This window comes from Plectropomus leopardus, chromosome 12, assembly GCF_008729295.1.
Source record: "Plectropomus leopardus isolate mb chromosome 12, YSFRI_Pleo_2.0, whole genome shotgun sequence".
In the NCBI taxonomy this organism is placed as follows: Eukaryota; Metazoa; Chordata; class Actinopteri; order Perciformes; family Serranidae; genus Plectropomus; species Plectropomus leopardus.
The window spans coordinates 18,035,494-18,051,180 of NC_056474.1; the positions used below are offsets into that span (position 1 = coordinate 18,035,494).

The 15,687-nt window shown below is 40.8% G+C and overlaps 1 protein-coding gene across 1 annotated transcript in view; it reads left to right on the forward strand.

Annotated features, from left to right (window-relative positions):
• Positions 1 to 665: 665 nt before the first annotated feature.
• Positions 666 to 15,687, forward strand: part of LOC121951474 (SPRY domain-containing SOCS box protein 4-like) — a 46,952-nt gene continuing 31,930 nt past the window's right edge. Inside the window, exon 1 of the mRNA XM_042497805.1 lies at positions 666 to 1,644. Coding sequence (XP_042353739.1) covers positions 912 to 1,644 — 733 coding nt within the window. The 5' untranslated portion in view covers positions 666 to 911. The remainder of the gene's footprint in view (positions 1,645 to 15,687) is intronic.

Genomic DNA, 15,687 nt, shown 5'->3' on the forward strand with positions numbered 1-15,687 from the left:
CATTTTTATTAGCCATGTAGCTTAGTAGGAACATTGTCTTTTTCAGGAAACACACAAAAAACTGAAAAATGCTTTGCATGTAGACGTTAATGTGAGGGTAAGAGAAAGTCAAACTGACCTTTTCAACTTTGTTTCACTGAGGGACGGAGATAATTTATTACCTGGTGTTTTTGTTTTCCCCCTGTTGTGTTGATGCTTTTGCAGACTCAGGCAGCACTCATTAAAATTACATTACCTAAATGAGAGCGTGCCAGGTTCAAATCTGGGTAATGTTGCACAACTGGGGAATGTCTGCATGCATGTATTGGTATTGGCGTATGACTTTGTGAGGAGGATGCAGGATGAGTCAGGGGAGGTGTATGTATGTGCCAGTGTGCGTGTGTGTGTGTGTGTGTGTGCTTGTTCATCCGTTCATTGTTTATTCAAAACAAAGCCACACGAAATCTGTGAAACAAGGAGTTTTGCCAACACTTGCCACTGGCGTAATTCTCTCTCTTTCAGTGACTCGTTTTGCCTTTCTTTTTCAATCTCATTTCTTTTTTTGTTCTTGTTCTTTATTCCGGCTCATTGCTTTGACTTTAGTTTGCTAGAACTAACTGTGGTTAATAATTAGAGAAGTTACAATACATATTTTTTTAATGGTTGTTTCTCTTGTCCTTCTCTCTGCAGGAGTGGCAGCAGCTCTGTCTTTCTGAAGACATTTGTGGCATGAAACGGGATCACATACGCCTTTTATTCATCACCTCCTCCTCCTTCGTCTCCTTCCACCACTCTCTAGTCAGGAACTCTCACCTCAGCTCCACCGCATTGATGAGGTAACGTCAAGCTCTACGCAGCGCAGCACCCACCTGCACAAACACCACCCTCCCCCCTTTCCTTCCCCTCCTTCTGTCAACCTTTCCATCGCAGCAATGGGGCAGAAGATCTCTGGGGGCATCAAATCGGTAGATGGTCGCGGGGAAAGCGGTGGCTCCCCATCCTACCGGCCTTCAGCGCACCGCCGGCAGCACCCAGAACTGAGGGGCCCAGATTTCGCCAAACCTCCCCGGTTGGATCTCTTACTGGACATGCCATGCGCTGGACTGGAGACGCAGCTCCGTCACGCATGGAACCCTGACGACCGCTCGCTCAACATCTTCATAAAGGAAGATGATAAACTAACATTTCACCGCCACCCGGTCGCTCAGAGTACGGACTGCATCCGGGGGCGGGTCGGATACACAAGGGGTCTGCACGTGTGGAAGATCCACTGGCCCTCCCGGCAGCGTGGCACCCATGCTGTAGTTGGGGTGGCGACCTCAGAAGCTGCTTTACATTCTGTTGGCTACACGGCATTGGTGGGGTCGGACACTGAATCCTGGGGCTGGGATCTGGGACGCAACAGGCTCTACCACGACAGTAAGAACAGGGCCCACAGCTCGCTGCCCACCTACCCTTGTTTCCTGGAGCCGGAGGAGTCGTTCAACCTGCCGGACTCCCTGCTAGTGATTCTTGACATGGACGAAGGGACACTTAGCTTCATGGTGGATGGACAGTATCTAGGAGTCGCATTTAGAGGACTGAAAGGCAAGAAGCTGTATCCCGTCGTCAGCGCTGTGTGGGGACATTGTGAGATAGCCATGAAATACATCAACGGCCTGGATCGTAAGTAACAAATCCTACACTAACGACACATTATGGTTTAGTATGCAGATACATTATATTTGTGTATACAACAGCCCTTTAAGTTATGATTAGATGGCTGTTAATACAAGAAAAGGAAACCAAAACTGTGGCAGCTCAATTGTGACGTGCAACTACATGCTCTAGGTTGTGGAGAAAAACTTTCAGTTTGTTGCGTAACTCTGGAAAGTCAGATGTTGTAACATGACACTTTCTCTGGTGCCAAATGAGGTGAAAGTTAGACAGAAATCTACATATATTGCAATATTCGCGAGAGTGATGGTGCTGTTTTCTCAAAAGGAATCATTGTGGCAGTGGCTCAACTGCTCATCATGTGATGTCATATTGTAGTGAGCGTGGTCTGTGTTTTTATTGAAATCTTATCTATATCGTTGCTTTCCTTTATTCTGAACATCAAAGATGTGAAAAATAGTTATTTGTTGTTGTGAATTTGCGTTCTCTGCTAGTGAATTAAGAGGGGGAGATAGGAATTTGTTTTCTACTGAACATTAAAAGAAAAACTTCACCTCCTAAATGAACATTTGCATATTAATTACTCATGCTGAATTTGTTAATAAAAGATTGTTTTTCTTGCATGCCTCCATGGTGAACGAAGAGGGGAAAACTCTTGATTATTTAAAACTGTATTGTTATACATTTACAAACTCACACAACTCGTGCAGTATAATCAAAGTCTCATTTGTCCAGTCGTATGCTCAGATCTCAGAAACAGCAGCCCTTTCTGATGGAGAGCTGAATGGAAAGTAAAACTTTATCTATGTTCAATTCATCTTGATAAAAAATACGATTTAAAACTGAACTGAAAGTGGAAGTTATCCATGTTCTCCTCAAAGCCAGACTCCATTGTCAAAAATAATAATTTTACCCCATTGAACACGGAAGCTGCTGGTCTACTCTGCCTCAACCAGTTAGTTAGTTTGTGTTATTGTGTGAATGTAGTGTTTTAAAGGGTAAGTCCAGATTCACTAAAGTCACGCAGTCACACAAACAAAATACCTGTGGAGGCAGCAGTAGTTGCTGTGTTCAGTCCGGTAAAATTACTGTTTTTGTCAGTGGAGTCTTGCTTTGAAGAGAGCATAGATACGTTTCACTTTTAGCTCCGTTTCAATCGGTAAGGTTTTAAAGTGCATGTGTATGCAAGTACTCAGTATATGAGTGCATAAATGAGCCTTGGATTATCCAATACCATTTTGGTGAAAGTTTGTAAGCAGATGTCTTTATATAGTTTTGCTGTTGTTAAATGCGTACCCCTATGACTTCAATCCATCAGGAGTTTCTCTGTTTTTGGATTCTTCGTGGATGCGTGTGAGAAAGACGATGTGTGCTTAACAAATTCAAGGTAACACAGACTGAATAATTAATAAACATTCATTTTGGGGGGTGGAGTATTTCTTTAAGTATTAATGATGGATGTTTGGCTGACCTGTTTTGAGTTCATTATAATACTTCTTCAGGTATGACATATATATCATACCTGAAGAACTATATATATATATAGTCTTACAGTAGTACCTGCAGGTATCATAACCACATTGCTGTGCTTGTTTTGTTTTGTTTCAGTAATATTCTTTTGGGTCACTACCATGACTAGAGGGTTCGTTCTGCACTACATAGTTCCTGATTGCAGCAGCACAACATCTTGCATCCTAAATGTATCAAGAGGTTGTTGTGTCTGTGTAGAACAGCTGTGTTTTCTAGTGATATTAGAGGGAGATGAGTTCATAAAGAGCCGTTTGGATGTGGGGTTGAAGTATTTGAATATGTTTAGTTCCCAGGAGACTGCACATTCTGTTTGACTCCCTCCGTCTGTCTACGTGTGTGTGTGTGTGTGTGTGTGTGTGTGTGTGTGTTATGAGAGAAGAGGCAGGCTTTTCCTCCCATCGCAGTCTAAACAGTGACTCTTTGAACAGCTTGTTAGAAAATCTCTTACTCACACATCATGAACACTTCCACACATATACACACACCTGCCAGGAAGAGAAAGTGTGTGTTATGAAAACACGCTTATGATCTGATTCTGTCCGTCGCCCTCCCCTCGTGTTTGCAGAGCCCCATGGGTCTTATTTGATATCACAACAGGGCATGTTTTTGTCTGTTACCCAGCAGAAAGTTAAGGAGAAACCCATCTGTCTTTGTAGTTTGTTACGTCTGATTTTTTTCTTTGCCCAATCACCTCAGATTCCTCTTTGAAAATTTTCTTAGAAGTTCTCAGGTTTTAATGGTCACCACAACATCAAGAGCCTGTTTTCTACACCCTCAAAAAGTACTGGGCCTCATCCAGGTTTTGAATTGGGTGTTTTTGGTCCTAAAACTGCAGCTGACCAAACAGAATATGAATCAGAATGAAACATGAAAACAGTGAATTTTAAGAGTTGAAATTCTTAACCTCTGGTTTAAGTCCTGCTTGCCTGCATGTGTGATGTCTGGTAATCTCCTACACTCAGGCTTAGTTCAAAGTACATACTTTGCCTGTTGAAAGCACCTCACCGCAGTCACTTCCCATTTATGGGGCCATCTGCTGGATTTCACGGCGAGTCTGTGTGATGGCCCACCTCGGAGAATATGGAGAATATTGAGTGCGTTTAAAGCCCTCGCTTCTACGAATGTGTGTGCTTCATGCTGTGAAATGAGGTTTGACTGTTGAAAATGTGCACAGCTTAATGCATGGAGGAGAGTGAAGGTTGAAAGGCTCATCCTGAAAGGTGTATCTGAAGGAATTTGAAAAAGAGGGAGTATGTAGAGAAGAGGAGGCAAGCAGAGATGTGTGTGAGATGACAAGAAAGCAAATGATTTTTAAAAAAAACATTAAAAAAACCCATTTGTGATCAGAATACAAATTGATAAAAAAGAGTCTCTGGTGTGGCACTCTCTGGCCGCACCAGGGAGTGCCACACATAGACTGTAAAAAATAATGGACACAGCCATCATTAGATCACCATTGGCTTGTGGACTGCTGTTTGAAGGCCTAATTTTGGCATTTTGTCTGTCCCCATCTTAGATTTTTAGACCTCAAAGTGACCAAATTTGTATGAGAGGTTGGAGTTGTGGAGGAGCGTGAGACTGAGAGCCCGTTATGTGTAACTTAAAGCCTTGATACAGTTTTAACTTAATGGGGAAATTAGCTATAAAGACCAAAAAATGTTTTGTACCAGGCTGTAAAAATGTTTATTTCTGCAGTAAAGTTGGAGATGTTAACATGGGTGTCTACTAGCGGCTGACGCGCCTCTGGAGCCAGCCTCAAGTGGACATTTGATGAGCTGCTGCTGGTAAGCGAAGTGTTAGCATGCTAGGAAGCTTGGAGTATGCCTTATGTCTTTATAGCTCCCTGAGCTTCTTTTTTTGGGCTTGCACCTAATTTAATTCAATAAAGAGTTATACTAAAGTAAGGAAACTTTAAATAAGGAAAGGTCATGAGTCAGTGACAGCACTCCCGGAGCCAGACTTTGGTGTCGAGCACGGCAAATCACACTATAACCCATTGTATCTTTATTGTTTCAACTTTTCCAGAAAAATCTGTCCACCAAATTAAAAAGCACACATTACGTGATGCTTAATTATGTTTTTTTTTAATCTACATAAACTTATTCACTCTCCTGCCCTGTTTGTTAGTGTATAGTGATGTAATGCTATCTTAGACCAAACCGGAGCTTGAGATGCAGCTGCTGGTCAGAGCCATGATCTGCTTGGAGACCACTAACAAGGAAAACCAACGTGTATATTTGGATTTTAAAAATCAGTAAGCATCATGTTATGTTTTTTTTAAAAAAATCTGATTGAACTGTTTTTCAGTCAAAAGTGAAACAACAAAGTTGTAATGGGTTGAAGCGTGACTTGCTGTGCTCACTGCATTGACTCTAAAAGAACTGACACCAAAGTCTGACTCCTCGAATGCTGTCACTAAGTCATGACCTTTTCTTCTTTAAGAGTTTCCTGGTATTAAGAGGAAAAAATGTTTGTTAACTATCTATTAGCAAGCCTGTTGCTAACAGGTCAGTGAGTTCAGTTTTAAGTCATAAGATGTTTGTTCTCCTGTCTCATGACTTTGTACAAACCATTTTTCTGTTCTGGTGCAGTTTATTAGCGACAGAAGACAGTTTGGGATTTTCTCGCTCTCAGTTCCCCTAAAAGGTCAGCCCTGTTGTGAGGGCTTACTGTTGGTCAACAGTAAAAATTCACCAAACATGAAAATTATACCTCGGCCCCACAAAAGACTCCAATGTCTCAATATTTAGCCGCCTGACACAGCCGAAAAAACTGTTGTCTCCTGTTAGAAATCAGTCTTAAATTATTATACAACAATGAATTCCAAAACTCCTAAACAAAATAAATGAAATCACATGTGTGCAGACAGACAATACAAAGGCTCACTTAGGAGACAGGCTTCATGTAGGGGAAATCCACACGGACCGCCAAACCTGAAACAATGCTTTTGGTGTCTGATTCCATTGTCACATAACCACATTCATAGCTGAGGGGTCTTTTTTTTTGTTATTACCGCCGCTGTCGTCACTCTGAAGCTGAGACAAAGGCTGCGATGAGAGTAATATCTCCAGGTTCAGAGGTGAAGTAAGTAGCCTTGGGTTGCTCTCTTTGTTGCAGAGTGAGCAAACAGGGTGTGATTACAGTCTGTGTGCAGAGCAACTTCCTTTAATATCATTTTTAAACTGAATCAGCCTGTCTGCCCCACAGATGACTCGGATAGTGAGGATGAAGTCATAATTGCCGTTAGTGCGATAGAATAGCATTGTGGTCAGCTAACAGACATTGTATCATAGCTGTCTTTTGCTGCTGTCTTCCCTGAAAATTGCTTTGCGCATCATTTGTGGCATGCAAGTTTAAACCTCAATGAGTCTAACGTGTAATTCTACTTTGTGTGTTCATGTGTGTATGGTCATAAAAAATCCTCTGGGTATCTCGGTAATGACTTTATCTAACAGGCTTTCCCATGAGAAGCGACTATTGGATTGTTTGTGAATTATCGTCGTAAGGGAAACAACATGACTGCAGGGTATTAAAAAGAGATTTATAGACACAGCATCTCCTCGCCACAAACTGTTTGTTTTTCTCATCACTCCGGCTCAGGCCCCGCTGCACCACAAGCGGCTGATCATCACTTTGCTCCACCTCAGATCATTGCTCCCATTCCTGCAGTAACATAACACACACCGGTGAGACCTATAACCAGAAGCACTGCAGGTTTACGGTAGTTTTGGGAAGACCGCTCAAAGCAATCAGGGTCAGGGAAGTACATGCGCTAATGCAAATAAACGCTGAGCAAGGTTCAAACTGCATTATCCTGGAAATGTGATTTAAATTATTCATCCTTGCAAAGCTCTGACTAAAGAATTTCTCCTCTTCCACTGAGAGGTGAACACATCCTTGCTTGCCAGATAGTGTATATTTCACTTAATTGTTGCTAAATTACATAAACAACACGTGTAACTAATTTATTTTGCTACCTTGAAGCTCTCTCATCTGCTTCTGTCTAATGTGTGTGCATAATATCTCTCTCACACACACAGCTCTGTATTCTCTCTCCTCCTGTCTCTATAATTGTACCAATTAGCGGCGCTTTGATTCACTAAAATGGGAGCTGTCTTAGCTTCGGCCCTGATATGTGCCACTTCCTCTCGTTCTCTTTTTCCGCCTCTTTTCTCTTTGTATTCAAGCACACGTCACACCAAACTCCAGTTTAATGTTGCCCTTCTTATCAGCTAATGCACAATACACCCAGAACAGACCTTTTCTAAACCGTCAGAGGCCACTGCTGGGCACATATGACTGTTATCAGGTGAAGACCTTGTAAATCCAATTTGAGAGATTGGTTTTAACTTCAGTTGAAGGATAATATTTCTTTCTTGGTCGTGAAGCCAATGTCAGTGTGTTTTGTGTCCCCCAGTTGCTCCAAAGAAGTCGACATTAAAGGTTTATTATCCAACAGCTGTGATATGATTCACCAGCTCAAACCAGTTTCAGCCTCAGACCGTTTAGCTGACTGGATGACAGGACCAGTCATAACCATCTGAGAGACTGTGATGGGAGCAAAGAAAAGGAGAAAACAGTGTGGAAAAGGGAAGTTGAGTTAAAAAGAGGGAAAGGCAGGTTTAAAAAGATGAGGGGCCACAGTGACAGAATGGGGAAAAAAATTGGAAAGAGAGAGTAACAGTGAGAATAAGGCCTTGTCCACACATACACAGATTTCTTAAAGCAGAGGTTTTCCTCGTTCTGTTTCAAAAGACGAAAGAAAAATTCCTGTCACACATAGATAAGAGGATGATGCTGGCCAAGCCTAAACCTAAAAAATAGCCATCACCGGTAGGCTTCCTGGCTGCAAAGGCTCATTTTAACACATTCCGACCTCTCTGTCCCTCAATATAGTCAAAGAGTTACTGTACATTTATGTTTAAACATGTTAAAAAGTCATGGAAGCAACATAAGAAGCAACACTATTTTGGCTACATCGGTAAATGCTGGAAATGTTGCCAGATTTTAGACCCCCCACAAAGTAGATAACAGTGCACACTCTGATGTCTAAAGCTAAAAACAGCATTTTCCCTGTTTACCGGTCAACAATTGCTTGCTTGTTTTTACACGGCCTCTTCAAGGTGAGAATATTCTGCCTCACCGTTCCATAAAAAAGGTACAGTAGCCAAAGGTAAGTGATGTTTCAAGCTGGCAGCTGAGGTAGTACCAGTGTTTAATCAATCTCTGTGTAAAAGGGACAGTCAACAGGAAGGGACAGGTGTGATGTTTTTGCAATGTGTTATGTGTATGACACACCTCCAGGAGATTTCAAAAGCAGTTAGCAGCTAACTGTAAGAAAAAGACCAGGGACTGCAGATGTAACATAGCTAATAGCTAAATCTGGCATGAATCATCTCTTCTCATTGAAATTAATGGTTTTTATGCCTGGTCCTTGTTTAAATAAAGACACAAGAAAGAACAGCAACTGAAAATGTCCACAAATGGGGAGACAATGAGATCAGGAAGCTCCTAACCCTCTGAGCAGAGGGCAAGATCAACAGCCATAAAACAGGGATGGTAAATTTTAGTTATTTCCATTTTATGCCATTGTTGTTGTTTAGAAAGTGCTGCCCAGTGCATATGTTACGAGTGACACTAGAAGCCAATGTTGTGTTAAGCTCGTTTACGCTGCCTTGACATACAAAAAATATACATTTGTTTCAAACGTCGTAAATGTCACCGCCCTCATATTTCCATGCGTCTTTTATGTTGGCTTAAATACAGTCAGAAGTTTCACACAGCAACAAACCAGGAGTTGGTGTAGGAGGTCATAATAATGTACCTTTAAACGTAGACTGGTTGTAAACAGTGTAGGTCTGTGTGGCCAATATATACATGTGGACAGAGAATTCTTTTCACAAATTTCACTATATATTACTATGTATAATATCATATATTACTGATTCTACACTACGCTGCTCCCCAAGATCTCCGGAGGTACTGTTCCATTTCGTCTATGTCTGTAAGTTCTCAGAGAATGTGCACAAATATGGATTAAGTGACTGTAGAGTACATCTGTTTCCATATGCATATGTAACACCACGCCCATTGTGCCTCCTTGACCTCCAGAATACTGGGATGCTGTCTAATAGCACACACTGTGGAGGCATAATCGAATCCCTGCCTTATTTGGTTCTCTCTCTTATAAATTAAGGTGTAATGAAGAGCTTTAGTTGCATCCCTATTGCAGTATCTCTGTGTACAAAAGGCAACTGAAAGTTTCAGAGTTTCTGAAAACCTGAATCATCTGTTGTTGGTCACCTAAAACATAGTTTTTGTGTAGATGACAGGCCAAAAAACAATACCCCTGTACGTGTGGACAAAGCCTTAGTAAAACCAGGATTAGATCCTCAAAGTAGTATGGAACAAATATCAGAAAAATGAAAAATGTTATTATACAAAGGCAGTGAGAGGGAGGGTGTGAACAATAAGGACAGAAAATAGAGAGCTAGCAGAGCTGCGCATTCATGTGGGATGATGTGAATGAGGCAGTTTGACACTGACACTCAGCTGATCATCTTTCAAACAGAAAAAATGTCATATTTTTCAAAGAAGTTTCAAAGCTGCACTGCAGCACCGACATACCTGCACCATCACTATTGCGTTTTTCACACAGTTCAGTTAAAATAGACAAACACACACCATAAAGTCGCTGGACTTCCATTTCTGCTGAAAGAAATATGTCATTTGCAGCTCGCAGACACTAACGCCGTGTTTTTGTTGGCAGGGATTAATTCAGACTTCAAAGTTAAAATCACAATTGCAGGCTCACTGAAGCGTCGCATTCCAGCAGATCTGTCAACGAGAAGTGACCCAATTTTTCCCCTGTAAGCTGCCTGACCTCCCTCTTCCCTACTATTTAGTCTCTGCACCACATGAGCTTACACACTCCAGATCAGACCCAAACCAGCTGCTGCTGCTGCTGCATGTAGACACCAGTTCACCCAGAGTAGAACACTGAGATCCATTCATGAAGTTTACATGAGGCCAAAGCCCCCCTGTGGTACCGTGCTTTGGTTACATTCAGTACCGAGTGTTGATCTGCACACATATGGTCATTCTGTCTGTACAGCACATACAGTTCTGGTGACATGCTGTCACATTACTCTTTATAAGTAGGGGTAAGTGATGTATTAAATGTATCCAAAAATTTTGAATATCATATTATATGCAATATGTCAGGTGACTATGTCATCACATTGAGATATTCTTTGTGCACATTAGTAATTTATTTATGCATCAAAAGGAGGCTATGTTTATGCACAGGACACTTGCTTTCCCTATCACTAACACACAAACATGCCAAACTGATTAACCACACCCACCAGTTTAAAGTCAATCACTGTCCTGAGTTTTAATCATCTCAAAATGTTTGAATTTCCAGAGCTGGTCTAACATCTTTAGGTGGTTCAGACTTCTCTCAAAGTATGCCACAAAATAATTGCTGCTAAAGGTAGCAGTACCAAAAATCTGTCCCATATTCTGCACTGTCACATATTCAAATATTCATCCTCATCGAGTGTTTGTTCTTAATAGGAATTTGGGTTAAAGTTCTGCGTCATTCAAATCACAAGTAAGCATTCCCTCATTCGCCCCTTGTGGTATTAAGCGCAAATATTTTGGCTTTATTTTGCTGAGACAGAGATAGAGAGACCTCTCAGACTTCTGCCACCACAGCAACACAGTGTAGTAAATGTTTAGTTTGTGCTGCTTAAAAAAGAGAATCTCTGTTACTACTCTCTACTGAAGAAATAGTCCCACATAAAAGTGCCCATGGGGATGTGTGTTGATTATCCTGCGTAACTTATCAAAGTTAATTGATAAGTTTACACAAGTTTGTGAAATTCAGTCACCTGATCACAAATCAAAACTATTTACATACTGAATCTAGATGTCACTTACATAAATTAATTAAACACAATGTTTTGGTTTGGGTGAAGCGCTTCTTAAAGTCCAGTTCATCTCCTGAAGGTCAGGTGTAACTTGTTTCTGGTCGGTTTGCTGCACTTAAGTTTCACTCTTTTCCATTACAGGTGCGTTCATGCGTTTGAATTATAAATTTTCCTGTTGGAGTGACTCAGCTTACTAGTGGCGGCCTGGTTGTCAGCAAGCTCGCACTTAGAGTTTCACACCAACTGCTGGCTGTGTGATATGTGGGTCAGTGGGTTACTTCTTTAGCTTATCTTAGCTGCTAGCTGCAGGCCTAACAACTCGCACTCTGCTTTTTATGTCTCCCTGATTTGCCCCCCTTTGCTTTTTACTGTCACATGCACATCCTTGTCTCTCTTTGGCTGCTTTCTGTTCTATTTCTTCCTGCACATTTAGACAAGCCATCAGCAGCTTCTGGCTAGTGCCCACGCATTGTACTGACACACAGCACAGGAATATATGCAGTGTGTTTTTCTTACCCTGATTTTCAGCAGGCCCAACACAAACTTTTAATAAGTTTAGGTTGGATTGAATATTTAAAATGCAAATTTTCCAATAAAACTGGGAGAGCAGTTTGCGTGTACACCTTCACCAGACAAAATACAGTACAGGCAGATTATGCTAATTTTATAATTTACAGTGCCTACGCAGTTACTTAATAGCTCCTGCAAAACCTCGGAGTGGAAACTGCATCAGCCGATGTTCCCCCTATATTTTATGTCTTTGTTAGATGGATTCCTCTGTCTTCGCAACTATGTGTCTCTGACCTCGCTCTTCTTCATAACCTAACAAAAGGTCTACGATTGCCTGTTCTGAAGCTGTACTACAAGATTATGTGACACACAAAAGGCTCAGATGTGTGTTTGAAAGTGCTTCGTGTTTCCTTCTTCATCCTCTGCTTTGAGATCTAAACACCGCAGCTCCAGCAGGGAACAGTGGTGTCATGTCAGCGTGCTCATAATCAAATATTTAACAGCAGAGATGAATAGAGGAGAGGGGGGAAAAGCCAAAGAAAAACATAACAAATGAAACACAGCAGAGACAGAGTATGAGTGAGGAATGTGGTGACACAAAAGAGAAGACAAACAGAAACATGTACAACGCAGGGAGACTTTAAAGTGATTTTTGTATGATATTTGATGTCGTAGCTTTCAGGAAAGATGCCTACTGACAAGATGGTGTGAGTAAAGCAAGAGCGAGAGTGAGTAAAGGATAAAACAGGCCAAAATGGAGAGGATGTGAAAAGATAAACAAACCACAATAAACAAACAGTGAGACAGAGGCAGCAGTGAGATGTGCGGCTGATGGCAGATCAAAGTGTGGCAGCTTGAATAAATAGTGACAGAGACAGGATGATAAAAGACACAGAAAGAAAGGAGAGACATTAGAGATGAAGAAGACGAGGTGTGTTGAGAGTGAGCGAGGGGCAAGTTGAAAGTCATGTCAAGTGACTGGTGTCAGTTCTGTGGAGATCACATGAAGTGATAAGCGATGGAGGAATGAAGGACGAGAGCTGCTCAGAGAGGAGCGAGGCAGAAACAGGCTGCTAATGAACGGCTGCAGGGAAAGACTTTGAATGATTGGTGAAGTAAGAGGGCTGGAATACAAATTAGTGTTTTAGATACATTTCACACACAGAGTGTAATGCCTACACCCATGTTGTACTGTACGACTCATAGTAAACGTGTCATTCAAGGAAAGGAACCATCAAACTCATCATAGGCAGATACAGTTTATTATATTTTGTTTATCAATATCTTAACAGACTAAGATTCCATGATCATGCTAGCGGCTCTCAACACGTTAATCACAACTCGTCAGAGCTTTTGGTCAGTGAGCCTATGCTTCAAATTATGATGCTTTAGGTACTTCTCGAGCGTCATTTGAGGACGCTCCGGGACGCCATGTCAATTTACGCTTCTTGTATGCATTGTGTCTTCTTAAAATAAATTTAAGTAATAAAATAAAATAAAAATAAGTTAATGTTTTACTTTAACAAACACAAACACCGGTACTTTTTTTCTACGCCACTGCTGTGAATGGGTTTACCTTGTAGTTTATTCCAGGCATTGTAAGCCCCTCTTCCACTATACAAAAAACCTCACCAACACTCGCTAACATCTGGCTTTTTTATTTAATGGAAAAGGTTACAGTCAGCATTTATGTACAAGACAAATAACTCTTCAGTAATCACAGGTATTTATCAGCTCTAGCTCCAATCAGTTTCAGACGGCAGTGATAGAATTACGACACCTGGTGATGCAATGACAGGCCGCCACAAAGTAGTCTGTCGCTGCCCAAGTAGCATTCAAACATCGATCCAAATTTAGTTGGCCCTACGTGGGAAAAATAGACTGAATAAGTAAGAGACATAAAAAAAGAAGATACTGCTGCAACATTTTCACTGGCTTCCATGTTGCTTCACTGTTTACAAACTTGTTTTCAGGTCAGTCTGTGACATTGAAAGTGACACACCAGTAAAATAAAAACAGAAAGGCATACTCGTCTGCTGCAGAGCCCTGTACAAGGCTATAGTCTACTGGCAATAAAAAAAGAATCTTTAACCTATTTTTAACTGGTGGTGCTGCATTTAAAAACCTGCAAACATGCACTTATTTTGGGGGGAAAGGGACGATACGCTAAAAGATGCCTTATGTGTCAGAATCATATGCTGGAAGCCACTGATGAAGCTGCCGAATTTGACGTCCTGGTTATGAGAACATGTTGTACTTTGGTACAGCCACTCTTCACTAATGTCTCCATGCTTACGTGCTGATGGTTAGTAAGTACCATGTTGCCCATCTCAGTTTAGTGTGTTAGCATGCATATATTTGCCAATTTGCACTGAACATAAAGTACAGCTGATGGGAATGGCTAAAATGCATCACTATCTCTAGCAGAATAACACTATCTACACTGCAACCAACTCTTATTGCTTTAGACCTGCTGTTATGTGGTGTATTTGCCTCTGTAGATCACCCAAATTTTAATGTACCCTCTAAAGACCTGTGTCGGTATCACTGGGTTTAGTTCCTGAACTTTTTTACAGAATCCCAGATTGCAAGTAAGCCAAGTTCCAGGCTAGCTGACTAGCGTTTTATAACCAGATCAGCTGCAGCAGGCTCTTTTGATACATGTAAAACCAGATAGTCAAGATGGTCTTCTCAAATTGTCTCTGATAATCCTTGATTTAGCTTAGTCTTGGATTAACTAAACCAATTTCCTAAAAGAGGATTACAGTTACTCCAGGACTCCATGAATTTGCTTTCCATCCTCAATTTGGTGGCTATACACTTCTGTTTTATTTGTTTTCACTCTTTTTTCTGCTTTTATTGTTTTAATCTGCTTCTTTTCATTGAATCCACCTCATGACTTTTATTGATCCATTCCAGCTTTTAGGAGCGCCCCGAGGCCATAACCATGAGCACCTACTCTCAGTAATGAGCACAGATGCTTGACATTAATTTCATTTAACATATGTAATGAATAAAATTTGGGAAGAAAAAAGAACTGTTTCAGAAAGCCATACTTGAAACATAGATTAAATCCCTGTCCCTGTATAGGAGGCCATTGGCGTAATTATGATGGTGGTTCAAAGATGTAGCTGTCTCTATAGCAGCCTGACTACCAACGCCTTCACCTGAGTGCTTCAGAGATGTTAAAAGTAGAATGCTAGAAGCTTCTGTACAACAAAAGACAATATATTTAGAGATGTTTTTTTCTTTTGGTGCTCCCTTTTTCACTTATGAACAAGGCAGTCGGTATTCCAGTATAAATAATAGAAACAATAAATAAGCAGACAACCATAGTTATCTTTTAAAGGGTAAGTGCAGTATTTTTTAACCTGGATCCTATTTTCCCACGTTTTTGTGTATAAGTGACTAATGAGAACAACATTTTTTTGTAATTGGTCCAGTTTTGAGTAAGAGCACTGCAGATGGCAGCAAAATTGGCTGCAATCTAATAACTTCAATTTATGTCCAGTAAAAGTGCTTTTTTTTGCCACTGACAGACTCAGATTGTTATTTTAGGTGTCTGATAACTTTTGAAAAGCTTTCCTACAGAGATGGACTTTTTGTGATAAAGACAAGGATCCTTTTTGTTTAACCAGAAATGGCCTCAAAATGGCCATCCCCAAACCCACCAGAAATAATTGAATTAAACAGTAATTTTACTGTGTAAACAGCCAGCATATATTTCCACATCTTACTGGGTGTATTTGGGGTTAATTTCTACCAAACCAGAATTGGTGATTGTTGAAACAGTGAAAAGATTAACCAAGATTTTTTTTGTTTTGTTTTGTTTTTGTCCAGTTTGAATGAAGTGTGTAGTGTATTTTTTGCTAATAAAATTACTGTTTATATAAATGAAGCCTGCAGAGTTTGCTGACTGCAATTTTGGGGCTGTTTCTGCTAAAAAAAAAAAATTTTTTAAAAAGGATCTTACTCCTAAACAAAAAGGTCTACCTTTAAAGGCCCACCTCCGCAAGCCTGTCAGTGGTAAAAACAAGCATTTTAAGTTGACGGACATTGACTGTGCAAACATGCCCCA